Source organism: Phaenicophaeus curvirostris, chromosome 23 (genome assembly GCF_032191515.1).
Source record: "Phaenicophaeus curvirostris isolate KB17595 chromosome 23, BPBGC_Pcur_1.0, whole genome shotgun sequence".
In the NCBI taxonomy this organism is placed as follows: Eukaryota; Metazoa; Chordata; class Aves; order Cuculiformes; family Cuculidae; genus Phaenicophaeus; species Phaenicophaeus curvirostris.
In genome coordinates this window covers 1,990,729-2,006,445 of record NC_091414.1, presented here as the reverse complement: position 1 = coordinate 2,006,445, position 15,717 = coordinate 1,990,729, and the positions used below count along the sequence as shown (strand labels likewise).

Sequence of the window (15,717 nt, the reverse complement as noted above, 5' to 3'; positions counted from 1 at the left end):
TCTCACTACAGCAGCAGCCACTCCAGTTCAGGCCTGCCTTCTGCTCCTCCACTAGAGATTGTTTTTTCATGTTTTTTTTCTCATTTTTGACCCATCTCATGCCACCCCGCCAAGGAGAAAGCACCCAGGGAACTAGTTCTTGCGTTGGCAGCTTTGCTATTATTCCTGGAGGAGCAGGCGCCCCATGGCACAAACGCCCCATTTTCCCCTGTGTTTGTTGGATTTGCTGACCCTGTGCTGTGACCAAGGGATCGGAAACACCAGAAGCATTGCTTAAGGACAGCTCTAACCGAGACCAGGTTCTTAGTCCTGGTGTGGGTTGTGTGAGGTAGAGTAAGGCTGCAGAAATCCAAAGTGGTTTTGCCACCAACTGCACCTCTCTAATATGGAATCACCGTTCCAGACAGACACAGAGCCCGCTGACACCGTGTTTTCTCGGGACAGTGCTCTATCTCTCCGAGAGCATCCAAAAACTACATCCCCCAGGGCTAGGAAAGGGAATTTTCCCCCTCCTTTTTCATATCAGTGTTATCCATGTATAATTCCATCGTTTTCTAAATCCTAGCACGTCAGAAATAAACAGGTTGTGGCAATGAGTTCCACAGGTTACACATTGTGTACAAGTTTTAATTAAAAGTTAAATAATTTAAGACATTTGTTTACAGGCAGCAGTATCGGTTGCTCACTGTACATTGCATTTATTAGACATCAACAAGGAAAAACAGAACATTTGGCACCAGAATGCCAAGTTTTTTAATTATTATTATTATTATTAGTTTTGGACACATGAACACAAAATATCCCTGCAGGCTAAAAAAAAAAAAAAAAAATACATTGCAAGTTGTACACGACCAGCATCTCATCGCAACATGGGGCTGCTCACCCACCCATAACGGTTTAGAAAGAGTACCTCGTATTGCTATCGACATACACCCAGTCCAAAGTGAATAAAATACAACTTTAAACATTACAAGTCTAACAATATAGAAACAAAAATTACATCAGAAGTCAAAAATGAACAAATGCAAACATTTCACACTGAAGTTTCAGCCTCTAGACACAGAAATATGAAAACGTCAATAGCAAGGTGTAAGAAAATCTGTGATATCACAAGATCTTTCCTCCGGTGCACAAGGAAGAAACCTTGCCGTCGAAACAGGATTGATACAATGCCCTCGCAACCCTGCCTTCTTAAAATGAAAGCAGAGTTTGCTCCCTTGCTACTGAGCAAGAAAACTCCTACGGCACGTCCACGACGCTGGTCTGGGGGTGGGTTTCGTCGAACACTGATCTGAACAGAGGTGCCCTCCCCATCCCGAGAGCGAAGCTGTTGGCGGAGGCCAAGCGGCTGCAGCCTTCGCCTGGACACCGCAGCCCTTCGGACGCAGCCACGGGCACGACACCAAACGGCGGCACTCACAACAAGAACAAAGCAGCCAGGCCGTTCAAATGTTGGAGACGGGCTAACAGCGACTGCCAGGGACGGTTCGGAATTCAGCGGGTCACAAAGCAAGCCGAACGGGTCTGAAAAATGGGATTTCTGCCCTTTTCTTTGTTAAAAAACGTCCACCACCCCATTCCCCAACTCCTTAAACATTGCTACATTTAAAATCTTTCACACCACAGAGCTAAACAGTGGCCAACAGGCTTTAGTTATCAAAAAAAAAAAAAATCCAAAACAAATCACCCTAAGAACTACATCTACAGAATGCACATCTTCCCATTGATTGACACATGCATAACGAGTCGGTCAGTCCCGGGGTTAATCCAGCTCCAGCCTCCAGCCCCGGACCGAGGCCGTTGCCACCAGGGAAGGGGCTGGGACTGAACTGCTCCTCTCCCAGGGCGACAGGGAGCGCAGGACGGAGGTGGGGGGCTCCTCGCCCTGCGAGGTCCAGCAGTCCCACGGTCTGAGATTAAACCTTCAGCCCAGGCTCTCCCTTCCCTCAGTCCGAGCTGGGAGCGCTCGGCCCTGGACTGCGAACCAACCGGTGATAAAAAAAAGGATTTCTTACGCACCCTTGATTAAACCGGTCGCGTTCCTGCCTAGTGCACAAACTCAAAATAGCGATCTCTGATCCTATAACCTAAAACGGGCGCTCAGGTTCTTTTTTCAAGGTGCCAAAGTTCTCCACGTGTGTCAGGTCAGGCAGAGTTCATTCTAAAAAGGGGTTTTTTTGTATTCTCCCTGAACGAGTTCTGAGAAAAGCAGCCATCTAGCTGAAGCAGCGGTCAGTCTCTCACCCACATGTCCTGATTTCATTACACAAGTGAGGTATTCTTTAAAAAAACTAAAAAAAAAAACTAAAAGGAATCTGTTTTTTTCTCACTCTAACCCTGTCCACAGCACGTGCCAGGAGCAGAGCTCACTGCAGTCCCGTTTTCAACGGAAAAGAAAAGTCTAAACTTAATTTAATGAGACATCCTGCTTGAAAGGAGGTTATAAATCTGTCTGAAGACTACGTTCAGTGTACTCCGGTACAACTGAAACAACAGCATTGAGAAATGTAAACTTTGATTTATTTACAAGCTTAAAGACTGAAGGAAACAGCATTTCCTATTGCTGAAACGTCCAAGGGGTTGGTTCCTAAAAGCTTTGGAACAGCGGAGAGCGGAGCAGCAAAGCCCACACCAGCACCCGAGACCACAGTGCAATCACAGAATCATAGAATAACCAGGTTAGACAAGACCCACTGGATCATCGAGTCCAACCAATCGCTGGCCTTCTCGAACTGCTGTTGCCACAGGAGCAGCGTGGGCTCCGCTCAGTTTGGGAACGAGCTCTTAATCTGCGCTACCTCACGTTAGCACTAAGAGGAATCTGGATTTAACGAATCTGTGGATTCTAAAAGTATTCCGTGACACCAAGCCCCTCTCCTTTATCACAAGTTGCAGCTGAAAAAAAGCCAAGCAGATTAAAAAACCCTAATTCCTAGGCTGGGAAAGGGTCGGTACGAGACTCAACGCGGGTTAAACATGCTGCCCAATGCAGTTGTGTGCGCAACCTAGAGTCCCAGGGGGAAAAAGAAAGAGTTTAAAATGCTGGTACAAGTCCTTAGGTTGCCTCTCACACAATACATTTAGACTGTACAGACTGGCAAGCTGTTCCTACACGTAACACCCAGTTTCCAAGCTTATAAAAATGTCATAGACAGGACATCAACAGTGAATATAAAACAGTTAAAAATAAGCCTTAAAAAAAGCATGGAAGTGAGTCTTTTCTAATTAGTTTCAGAAACTGCCAAATTGTGTGTTCCGAAAATGACACGAGGACGTTGGTTAAACTCATGCACGATCCTCAGCTAGAAAATTACACTGTCAGGGGGCTTAAAAAACCAAATATTTATTGCCAAAGTTAAACCCTCTATGAGAAAAAAGTTTTAAAATCACTTAGATTTATCAAACCACACAGCAGCATAAAGTGGGCACTTTTGTTAAAAGTCTGCAAAATACCTAAAAGCTAATTTTTTTTTTTGTTGTTTTTTTCGTTTTTAGAGGGGGAAATGATGGTTCAGTACTCGTTACGATACCATGGCAGTATTATTTGTAACCATTACAATTAAAATCTACTGACAGGCATCACTATCTGGTTATATTACACATTCGCAGAACAAGAACCACCGATCTGAACTCGCAGTATAGTGCAATTGCTTCGCAGCCGAAGTCTGCAGAGATTAAAAAGAGAATTAGTCAAACTGACAAAAACTGCAATACCTGTGAAAGTTATGTTCGTTAAAAGGCATTTACAGTCGTTGAAGTCTAAAATCTCCATTAAAAAAATCTATGGCCCCACACGCTAGAACAATTACATTGAAGCAGAATAAAACGTTTTGCCATCACACGCGTACTCACTAAGCAGTGCATGGAGACGGGGAATCGGTCGCCACGAGGAACTAATGGGATGAGAAGAGAACTTAAAAACGACAGCTAGCAAAATATTCAATAGAAACCTTGCGTGCCAAGTCCTTGAAAAATTTCAGGATGATCGGCCTTTTGCGCTTTGAGGTAAAAATTCAGTCCAATGCATCAGAAAAGACAGTCCGTGAATCTCTACTACGTAAAACAATGAAACAAATGGCTCAATTGTGTTGGTGCATCAGACATTGCTGTGAAGTACAGGTTCAGTGCGACTGTCGGAGCTGCTGGTAGCAGGCAGTCTGAAATACCGTGGGCCCTAGCTATAGCGGTAGGCGTTCGAAACATTTCAGGACTGCACGGGGTTGTTGGGTTTGCCTCCTCTTCCCAGATGCTCTCAAGCAAAATACATCGTATGCTGAGTATCGTGGTGGATCTGCACTGCCTTTGCCAGAGCCTGAGGATCGCGGCCATTGCTCTGTCCCGACACGTGGCTGCCTTCCGCACTGCAAGAACGCAGACACAGACAGAGAGCCGTGAACAACTGGGCTAGGTAGCACGTGATTCCGGTCCGTTAGGTGGCTACCAAGATGAGGAGGCGCAGTTCCTTACCTGTCATGATCCTTGTCCACGAGATGGTACCTGGCCCTAAACGCTACCAGCCTGGCGTAGTACGCAGGAGCTGGAATGGAGACAGATCGTGTGCAGCGCACGTAAGTGTGACACAGCTGATAGGTCAGCAGCTGCAGTTCGTCTGCGGTGAAACAGTTGTCGTCCCACAAGACCTGGTAGTGGGAGGGCCGGCTGGTTCCCTGCAGAGAAGAGATGAGCGGTCAGCTGGAGCACATCCACAACCCACCAGCACCTGAAGGGGCTGCAAGAAAGCTGGGGAGGGACTGTTCACGAAGTCTTGTGGTGATAGGATGAGGGGCAGTGGGTATAAACTGGAGAGGGGCAGATTTAGACTAGAGATAAGGAGGAATTTCTTCACTGTGAGAGTGGGGAGGCCCTGGAACAGGTCGCCCAGGGAAGTTGTGGCTGCCCCATCCCTGGAGGTGTTCAAGGCCAGGTTGGATGGGCCTTGGGCAGCCTGATCGAGTGGGAGGTGTCCCTGCACACAGCACGGGTTGGACCTGGATGATCTTTAAGGTCCCTTCCAACACCAACCATTCTCTGAAAACCAGAGGAGAGATCTGAAGGCCGGACCTTCTCTCAGTGCCAAATGGGCACTGAACCGACCTGAGTGCGAGTCTGCCGAGCTATAAACAGCAGCAACGTGACTCATCGGGACAACCATGAGGAGCACAGCAGAGCTGCCACATTACCTGAATTCCTGCATGGCTACAGAGGTAAAAGTCAAATTCAGAAGGATGTGTGATTGTGCTGTCCACAGTCGTGCCTGCTGGTACGTTGCCGCTCTTACCCACCTATTGAGGAAAGGTTATTATTAGCCCATGTTTTTTTTTGGAAGTGACCCAAAACCACCTCCTAAAGCAGGCTCTACTCAAAACTGTTAAGAGAATTTACTGTTCAAAAAGGTGGAAAAATATTAAGGTCATTTGCATGGGAGGAATGAAAATGTTCTCTGTGAGTTCATTTTTAGAAACTCCACCAAATCCAACTGGTGCGTCATCACAGAAAAATACAACACTTACTGGTACCATTAAAACTGCAGAGTGGGATAAAGCCTACACAAGTAACTCAAGATCTGAAAATGCAGGCTCTCTGAAATAGCTTTATTCCATCCCCTGGTTTGCACTCGCATCCCAGAGATAGCATTTCTTATTCAAACCCAAGGTCAAGAACTTTCCTAAACAAGGTTCCTCAGTTGGCTTGGGGCAAGTCTTGCAGATGCATCTTGAGACAGAACAGACACCAAACCAAACACCCAGTTCAGTTTATATCCTGGACTAAACCAACCCAGGCTGCAGCTCCAGACACACAAACACAGGGGTATGAGGCACTCCAAAAGGGGCTGGGAACAAGCTGTTCCATCTGACCGCTCAATCTAGAGCAATAAGATTATTTTGGTAGAGAAAGCACGTTACTGCGCTGCTGCCGCCCCTACAGGTCAACTCGGTTTTAGTGGGTGAGATGGGATTCCACCCCACTCAACCGAACAATCTTACTTTCCTGTTGCCATCACCTCCTCCTTATGTAGTCAACATTACTTGCCCTTTCAGTTTTGTCAGCACAGAATAGTCTGGTGTGATGCCTCTTCTGCACAACAATGTAGGTTATCCCCGGTCTATAATCTTCTTCCAAACTAATACAGGCCTTCCGGATCGCTATCAGCTCTGGCCAAGCCACCTAGAAGTGGAGGATAGAGCTATTAAGTGCTGAACTCAGTGCATATAATATTATTTTCATTTTTCCTGTGTACAAACACCACTTTTTTAAGGAATATCATCAGACTGGATAACTGTACATTGTGTTTGCCCAGGAAAACTCAAGGAAGTTACTAACTGTCCCCATAATAAATGCAATCCACATAAATATATCTATATTTTCAATGTCTAATCCCTTTTCACAAGAAACAAGAAACGATGAGACAATACCTGCTTCATCTGCCCTTCCGACACTCCCCCTCTGTAGTAAATAATCCGCGTGGGCTTGAAACGAGTAGATTTGTAAAACTGGATCAACAGTTCTCGCACCATGTTGGTCAGGTCCTGTATCACCTCCTGGCTGTAGAGCAGCTCCTGGGAGGTCTCCTGACGGGAGGTCTGCACGCGCACCGTGGCGCAGTAGCGGCTCGGATGCCCGTCCATGCTGCCCACCACAGCGGCGATGGAAGGCTTCTTTCCATCCCCAGCAGGAGGGTGAGTGACGTCGGCTCCCAGAAATATCACTGGCTGCTGGAACACTGAGGGCCTGTTTAACATCATGGAAGGTTTATTAAATAATAACAATAATCACAGAATCATCAAGGTTGGAAAAGATCTCTAAGGTCATCCAGTGCAACCATTAGCCCAACACCATCATGCCTGCTAAACCATGTCCCCAAGTGCCACAGCAACACGCTTTTTGAACGCCTCCAGGGAAGGAGGCTCCACCACGGCCCTGGGCAGCCTCTGCCAGTGCTTCACCACTCTCCTGGTAAATAAATCTTTCCTAATATCCAATCTAAACCTCCCCGGGCACAACTTGAGGCTATCTCCTCTCTTTTCCTCTGTCACTTGTTACTTGGGAGAAGAGACCAGCATCCACCTCGCTACAAACTCCTTTGTAGGAGCTGCACAGCATGAAGAGGACTCCCCTCAGCCGCCTCTTCTTCAGGCTACACAATCCCAGTTCCTCCAGCCCCTTCCCCAGCTCCATTCCCCTTCTCTAGATGTGTTCCAGCACCTCAAAAACCAAAACTCTGTCAGAATCTTTAAAGACCAAGTTCTCTGCGTTCCCTTACAGTCCAGAGAGCATAGAAAGCAAAGAGGAAAGAACCAAAGGCGAAGTCAGAAGCGTTTATCACAGGGCATTCTTCCTCACTCCTTTTTTTTTCCAGTTTTCTTAAGGAGGTGGCAACAGGAGAAGGGCAGGAAAGAGAGATGGGAAAAAAGAACACTTGTGAGCCTGTTTCCACGCACACACTGCTGGCTGGCTCTAAAGTCAGAGATGATCCCTAGTACAGGGCTTACGAGGCAGGTTCTGAATGAGGAAGCCTCCTTCTCTGCCCACTTCAGCCTGTGGGTATTTCTAGAGCACATAATATTTTGAAAATTTTAGCAAACAAAACAAAATGACCCTGTCCTCCTTGACAATCCAGACTTCAAGAAGAGCTTTAGATTCAGTCTCACCTTTGATGAGGTACGAGCACATTGTTGATTCCTCCAAGCTTTGCGTTTATCTTCAGACACAGGTTGGACAGCGTTTGTGGTGAGGTCTTTACCACATTCTTTACCTGAACACACTGAGTGGCCATTCCTAGAAGTGTGTCTCCAACTCGCTTAACTTCAGCTGCAACAAAGACAAGTCAGTGGGCCCAATTATCTGAACGGTCAGGATTTTCATCTGCTTTCTCTTTTATTTTTCAAACATCATCAAAATTCATAGAATCGCGGAATGGTTTGGGTTGTAAGGGACCTCAGAGCCCATACAGTTCCACCCCCACCAGATCAGGGGTTCCAAGCCCCATCCAACCTGGCCTTGAACACCTCCAGGGATGGGGCAGCCACCCCTGCTCTGGGAAACCTGGGCCAGGGCCGCCCCACTCTCATCGTGAAGAATTTCTTACTAATGTCAGATCCTTAAAAGTTCACTGACAAGGGTTCAGTTCGCTCTTTAGTGATGTATTCCAATCAGGCCTGACAAACCTACCTCCAAAACCCCCTTTAAACAGAACACAATGTCTGCGGTGCCTCCTTCCTATGGATAAGGTAACAATAAGATGCCCACTTTCCCTAAAATTACTACAACTCATGAACATTTTACAGCCTCTTCTCCATACCGTACACGGGTGTTTTTCCAGGCAGAATCACCACGATCAGCTGCAGGCCAACATAAGTCAGTTTTAAGTGTTTAAACATGGGCTCCACGCTGTCTGCACCCTGGGCGTATTTGCAGAAGCAGGGCTGGCCTTGGATCGGCATCCCCGCGTCCTTGGAGATCTTGCGCAGCTGGTCTGTGAAACTCCTGTAAGTGAAATATAAATGGATTTGTCTCAGCCTTTTCACTACGTTTGACTTTGCCGTTAATTTTATCAACGAGATCAAAGCTATTTCAGCTATTTCACAGCACTTCCAGTTTGGCACTGCAGTGATTATATTTAGCAGCGCTATCACTAAAAGAAACTCGCTAATAGGAATCCTAATCCTGTTTGAGGACATTTCATAAGCCTCAGTTTCTGTAATTTTAGAAACCTCAGGGAAACAAACACACATTTGAGGTGAACATTCCGAGGCAGATTCCCAAAGTAACATTGGTGCTCCAGTAGATTTTTTGACTCAGCCACCAAACTTATCTGAGCGTTAATGCAACCATAACTTTTGCTGAATGTTTCAGTGGTTCACACAGCCTTCGTCTTCAGGATTCTGTAGAGTAATTTGAAGTACAGGGGAGAAAACCTAGTCTGTGTTACTTGAGAGGCAGTAAGGGTTCAGAAGAAAAATAGTTCAGGTTTTACAATGAAAGATCATCATTAGTTATTTGTAAAAATAACAGAATACAAGTGGAACACAGCCTCCAGAGCTGGGAACAGCCGCAGTGGCAAGGGAATCGATGCTTTTCCTGGCTGGCCCGTTACATTATAACCTTTTCCAGAGTCGCCTCCCAAACTGTAAATACTTAAGACAGTGCGGAACTGTTATTTCCTCTTTCTACGACTAATCGCGTTAAAATCAACTTATACTGCATAACACTGTTCAGAAATAAGAGGAAAATAAACCTTGAAAGAAGTAACCTGAAGAAACAGGAAAACACTTACTTCAGTAAGTCTTCCCTGCACTGTTTTTGAGGAGCAAAACAGGCAACAGCCCAAACTTTAATCTCAATGCCAGCATAGAACTGTTTCCCTCTCATGTCCCACACACCTTGGTTTGGTGTGGCCACAGTCTTGTTCTAGGTAAAAACCAAAGACAAATTAGAAATCAATCGCAGCTTTGTTTTGACTACAGCCAAACTTAGCTCAGACAAAGGAGGCTTTATGAGAAGATACACAGGACACTTAACTGATTAAAATACCTTGTCCTGAGGTTATTTAATAAGGGCTGGAAAACTCACCCTGCCTCCGTACTGCAGCATCGGTGCTGGCAAAACTCTGCCTGTCAACTCCGTCATTTCATTATGGACAACGATTCCAAACTCCTTCAGATATGGATCAGGCCCACCAACCATGCTGTTGCTTTTCACCTGGTGGCAAGAAAAGTATTAATGTAACTGTACCTAATGCTCCAGGTGCCTCTGCCTCTTTGCCATGTTCTGTCTAAAAGGATTTGGTTCAGAGAAGTCAGATTCTTGAACCTCTGCAAATCTGGGTCATTCTGCTCGCCATTACATATGCTATGATGTTTCTGGAAGAGCCAGAAGAAGTGAAACCCATGGATGGTTTTGCTGGAACAAGCACTCACAAGTCTGCTGATTTCTTCCTGTCGGTCTGGCGCAGATCTTGCAGTTGCCTTTATCATGGTTGATGTCTGATTGTCCGTTAGCTTCTTGATGCACCGTTGGCCGGCCACGATGTTACAGACCTGCAGAGGGACAGCAAGAGGCGGCATGACACCAAGTAAGGGAGGGCACGCCGCGGTGCGAGAGAGAGTCAGACTCTTACCTCGAGCGGTAAGTACGTGTGTTTCTGTTCCTGTCCGACTTGGAGACAGGGCAGGTGCGGGTATTTTAGCTGCAGACTGTACTTTTGCTTAAAATACTGAGCTACCGTACACTCCATAGCCTGCCCATTTTCCAGCTGCAGAGGGAACCTATGAAGGACATTTGTTCTGGTCAGAGTTTTCAAGATTTTTCGTGTTTTCTTAAGAAAAAAGATTTGGGAAATCTATTCCAGACTAAAATGCTGAAAACACTTATTTTCCTTAGCTACCGGACCTCTTATTTATGAAAAGATTTTACAGACTACACACTGAATTTTTCATAGCTATTTTAAAAATGGTAGCCTTTGGTGGCTATATTGAAAGGCCAGGATACAGCTTCAATTTTTGTGCAGTGAAGAAAATAAAGCACTGGCTTAAACCCACACTATTCGTCTCCTCCGCTAAGACCAAACACTCTTGTAAAGCCACACAGCTGCTTCGCCTCCAGAGTCAACTGTTCTTACCTAAACAACATACCAAATATATCTAACGTCTTCAAGTATTTAAAATGGCCAGAAAGCGCTTGTGTACGTACGTCTGATGACTGGCTGGTCGCCGAGTAACATTGCAAACCCGATATTTTCTCTTCATCTGGCCACAATGGGTAACCTCTACTTTTAGACCTGAAAATCCAACACAAAAGTCATCTCAGTAAATGCAGGCATAGGAGGCACAAGGGCGTGAAGGAACAGGCCCGGCTTCCCAAGCGCACCGCAGAGTTTCAGTACAACATAACGCGAGCAGGTTTCTGGTATTTTGTTGCAGCAGCCTCAGAATAAAAGCCTTTACCTCTGATTTCTTTGGTAAATTTAACACGCTGGGAGTCCGTCAGAGGCTTGGTTTGTTCGTTGATGTTCTGAATGTCCAGGACCTCACACATGAACTCAATGATAGGCTGGGCACGATAGAAAGCAGTTGCTGATACTAAGATAAAAAAAAAAAATAACGAGGACATTCAATTTAGAGGCAGAACAAACTCTGTTATGTCAGACAGACAATTTCCTACATACCATCGATGTTGAGCATCATGTTCCACATGGCAGGACGGACCGACTGGTGGAAACCGAACCAGACCTCCCTGCCGCCTCCCAGTGGGTGGTAATAACCCTCAGGGGGAGAGAAGAAGGAGCGACCCACAGGTGTGTATCTGGGGAAAACAAGGAAATGAATACCTTGATCATTCCTTTCCGATAAACCTTTTTACATTCATGCCTAAAGCATTTAAAATATAGTATGTTAGAACTGTTAGAGCTAACTTAAAGCAAGCGTACAAAGCCTCTACCAGCAGCGCAGCCGGAAAGGCTACAGCAAAGTCCCATTAGAAACATGACCAGCAGATACAAGTCCTGAGTTCAGATCAGATTTCCCTATTCTAGTGCAAATTTGTAAGGCTGGCATTGAATTACACAACCACATCCCTCATCCCTTCTACCAAGGGAAAGCGTAACAGCAGTAGAATAACAGCAGGTAATAATAAATACAAACTTTACGACAGACACAAGATGACACCGGTTGGGAAGGCACCGAAAGGACCCACCTCATGGAGGGAAGGTGCCGTGTGATCACGTCAAGTGCCTGTACGGAATCTTCGGGAACTTCATTCAAGTGCCCTGCCAGAGCCTCCAGCAGCAGCTGAAGGCTGACAACTGACACCCACTGGATGGATACTTTAAACGTCTGGTCCTTCCCCTCTCCTGGAAGCGTCACCTCCATGTCCACCTGACACAGAATTAAGCACAAGCTTTTGTTACGGGTTGCAGAGTGTCACAACACTCAACATTATGTTTTCCTTAGTTTGTGTAATTCTCTTAAAATATAACAGGTGGTTTCCTTAGGATTTCAAAAGCTTGTAATTTATTCATCTGAGAAGCTGCACTGAGGTAGCTGTAAGCATAAATTTTAAGCAGTAATTAGTGCGGTGACATCAAAGCTCTGGAGAACCGTGAGTCATTTTTTTAAGTCAGACAATTAATAGCAGGAGTCTTGAGAACCAAATGAGAAGGCAAGGAAACCTTTTGGTCAAAGCAAGACTCACTGGGAAATACAAATCTCAGAGTCCTAGCACAGTCCTCGAGATCATTCTCACACACCAGCAGCCCAAAGCGTAAATGTGACCTCATCCTAGGGATTCCTCCCAGCGCTGCGCTGCAACAACCACATCCCTGGGGAGAAGAGCAGATGGGGTGGGTAAGTTTTGTGTCGGGACTGGTTCATATGGATACGGATCTGGGTGCTGGGAGCACAGCCCAGAAAGAGAAGGGCCCGTGCAGCTGCTCTGGTTGCTGTGCTCTGACAGTGCTGTGCCACACGTTCTTATGGAGCAGGAGGACATACCTCAGCCAGGCAGACAAACCAGAACAGCACACTCATCATCTACAACTGCTTTATCATTTAGCAACAGAACAAGGGGTACAACAGAGAAAAAGGAAGTTTCCACCAGGGTGAAGAAAACCAAACCAAACCTACTCGCAGCTGAAAGAGCCCAAAACGCTCTTACACACTGTCACTGAAGAGCTCTCCAATGAAGAGACCCAAAGAAGATAAGTCAGTAAAAAAACAATGAGTTCCCGGAGATCTCTGATTAGCCCTGCCTGTTGTTTCTGAGACTACACTAACACGTGTGACAGCAGCTCATGGTGATAAAGAACACTTTTCACATGATACTGTTAACAGTTTTCCCACAGGAACTTAAACCAGCTTGTAGCACCACTTACTCTGTCCCGGCCAATAGGTAACGGGTGTGCCGTGTACATGTTCCGTTTCCCATCGTATCCAGGCTGCCGATCACCAAATATCTGCATCTTGAAGTGTCTCACCATAGTATCCACCACCTCTCTGCAGAGGATTGAGCAGGTTAGGTTGAAGAATTGAAAATCCAGCAATGGTCTTCAAATTTAAAATTGCTTTTTCACATGTTCTTAAATGAGCAAGGCAAGAGAAACGACGACTGCAGCAGACCCAAGTCAGCACCTGGAGTTCTAAAAGTCACCTCCAGGAGAAGACACCCAAGTTTCAGGTGTCCATACGGAAGGCAGGTATCTGTCCTGTCAGCAGGGATAAAGCACCTGGAGAGCTGCTCCCACACCGGAGCAAAGGGAAGCAGCTGCCCTGGGGTAAGCAGTGATGCTCTGGGGATTCATCTACTGGCAAAACATCCGTGTGCAGACCCTACAGCGCTGCTGTTGGGTCCACAAGCTGAATTCCCTCAGCCGCTCACACACGTCTGTAGAACAGACTGTGGAACAATTGTCAGGATGCTCACTCGCAGGCTGGAAAATAAAACCAGCTGGAGTTCAAGGCTCAGGACATTTCCTAGAGCCTCCCAGAGTACTGCAAAACACCTTCATAAAAACATAGGGAATATTGCATTACAGTTCATTTACAGATTAAGCAGCTGCTAGCCACAGCAGGAACAGAAACGGGTCTCTAATGAAGAATTCCAGGATGTACAGTTTCCTTACATTGCAGCACGTGTGCTCTTTAATTGTTTTCATTACTGAACTCGTACCTGTTCACTCTTCGGGGGCGCTTTTCTGGTTTGATATCTACGTCATAGTGATAAACATCGATCTTGGGGATCTGAACCTGGAAATGATTGGCCAGGAGGCGGATGGGTTTCCCAACGGTTCCCAGGCCTGGGCGACGGGGCGGCTGGAAAAGGCTTGTTGGGGGCCCTGGGGAAGTCAAACAAACATGTGTGAGACGTAACCCATCACTCAGCACAGCGTCCTCTCAGGTAGGCTCCAGCTGATTCTGACGGGGCAGAAATCCTAAGCGGCTTTCTGAGGCTGCAAACAGAGGGGTTCCAAGTGGCTCGTAGCATTCCAGCTGCTGAGAATTGCCAGGTGGAAAACTGTATTCCCTGAAGCACGTGCAGGCGAGTGCCACAGCGTGGTCTCAAAGCATCAGCGACATTTATTCGTGGCTGTGGGTGCAAACTTGACAAAAGCCCTGAGATGCAATGCCACCATCTACGTATTACATACTTTTATCTAAGATAAAGATAAGCACACCCCTACCACTGTTTCTAGAACCAGCCAAGAGCCACACAGGCAACAACTTTTTCATTATTTCTGCTATAGGCGGATGATAAATTCTGATAATTAAATACTGACACTCTTGGCATACTTAGAACACACATACCCTGTTTTTACCTGAAAATCTACATAAATCTGGAAATGGGTAAGGGATATTTTCATTCTAAACTCAACTCCTATTTCCATATTGGATCTAAGCTAAAACAGTTTTGTTGTTTTCTTTACATCATGAACACACTTCTTTTGTTAACAGTGAAATTCTTTTCCCCTAGAGCACAATTTCAGCCAATTTAAAATTCCAACACAAAGAAAGGAGTGAGGAAAGGTTTAAGCTGTCTTCTAAAGAGAAGAGCAAGGGAGAAAGCATAAAGACAGGTACAGGCTCCTACCAGATGCAGAGAAGATAACTTATTTAGGCAAAAGTAAGAGCTTCAGGAGCAGTTCTAGGGAGGAAATTACTGGAGGCTTGAAAAAGCACTCACAGGCAAGCTAGTCACCACTGAAGTCTTTAGTTAACTTCCTCAAAGTGTTAAGATCTGAGATACCGTGTTAACAAGATTAAACAGACTTTTTGTTTAAATCTACCGCAGCCTCAGCTGACACTGCACATAAAGCACACTGAATTAGTACATTTCACGGGGTTTTGTCTGCATCTGCCAGTGCTCAGCAAGATCAAAGTTTCTTCCCTTCTTCTTGTAGGGCAGCAAGGGAGAGGGAGATACAGTACAAGAATGGAATAAGAAAGTAATCATGAAACGTAGGGCAAATTTGGTATCATCAGACTGTGTCAGCCTGCCCGTACCCATTCAGGTTGAAGGCTCAGAGTTTATACCAGGAGGGAAGAGACGTGGGTCAGCTGTGGGAGAACGAAGCTCGAGTTTGGTTACGCTTCAGGGTGTGGCAATAAACCTTAACACTAAACCCAGGACCAAATCCAAGGAGCCTTTTACGCTGGGTTCATAACCCATCCACGTTACCAATTCAAATTACGACTTTGAGGACACCGAGCCTGCAATATTTTTAAGCAGAAGGAATACTTGGAGCGTGTCAGCAGCTGTAGCCCACTCAACACGTCAGCTGCCACAACCTCCCACACGGCACATCCCTGACCGCCTGCGATCCATCCAGGAGCTCCCAAACCCATCGTGACACCGGCTGTGGGGCACAGGCGACACTTCACAAAGCAACCACTGTCTTGACAAGCGTGAATCACCAAGGGCAATCAAAGTTTGCTTGCGCTTATTTGGATGCTGGAGAGATGATCCATTAATCCCGCGCTAATTAGCCTGAAGTAAGTGCAGGCACTGACCTCCTGCAAGAGATTAAGTGACAACTATATTTACCCGTTTTCCTCTCTCGTATTGACAAGTTCTGTAAACAGGCACAGCAACACTGACCTCAGCCAGTTCTGATCAAAGGAGATAAAACTTACACCTCCTCCTTTCTAAAGTTATTTCCCAAAGGGATAAGCCAAGCTGAGTCCCACTGACTGTACCAGTGATTTTCAGCTGATCAGCCTGACCAGG

The 15,717-nt window shown here is 46.0% G+C and overlaps 2 protein-coding genes across 2 annotated transcripts in view; one reads left to right on the top strand and one right to left on the bottom strand.

The window, feature by feature from the left end:
- Window positions 1-15,717, top strand: part of C23H1orf216 (chromosome 23 C1orf216 homolog) — a 281,686-nt gene that overhangs the window by 224,919 nt on the left and 41,050 nt on the right. The gene's annotated exons all lie outside the window — the stretch shown is intronic.
- Window positions 675-15,717, bottom strand: part of LOC138730290 (protein argonaute-4) — a 16,729-nt gene continuing 1,686 nt past the window's right edge. Inside the window, exons 2-18 of the mRNA XM_069875345.1 lie at window positions 13,663-13,828; window positions 12,869-12,989; window positions 11,692-11,873; window positions 11,165-11,301; window positions 10,944-11,078; window positions 10,690-10,777; window positions 10,118-10,265; window positions 9,918-10,037; window positions 9,571-9,699; window positions 9,275-9,408; window positions 8,300-8,484; window positions 7,650-7,809; window positions 6,414-6,729; window positions 6,031-6,165; window positions 5,181-5,282; window positions 4,468-4,667; window positions 675-4,361 (exon numbers count right to left, since the gene is read on the bottom strand). Of these exons, the coding sequence (XP_069731446.1) occupies window positions 4,253-4,361; window positions 4,468-4,667; window positions 5,181-5,282; window positions 6,031-6,165; window positions 6,414-6,729; window positions 7,650-7,809; window positions 8,300-8,484; window positions 9,275-9,408; window positions 9,571-9,699; window positions 9,918-10,037; window positions 10,118-10,265; window positions 10,690-10,777; window positions 10,944-11,078; window positions 11,165-11,301; window positions 11,692-11,873; window positions 12,869-12,989; window positions 13,663-13,828 (2,567 nt within the window). The 3' untranslated portion in view covers window positions 675-4,252. The remainder of the gene's footprint in view (window positions 4,362-4,467; window positions 4,668-5,180; window positions 5,283-6,030; window positions 6,166-6,413; window positions 6,730-7,649; window positions 7,810-8,299; window positions 8,485-9,274; window positions 9,409-9,570; window positions 9,700-9,917; window positions 10,038-10,117; window positions 10,266-10,689; window positions 10,778-10,943; window positions 11,079-11,164; window positions 11,302-11,691; window positions 11,874-12,868; window positions 12,990-13,662; window positions 13,829-15,717) is intronic.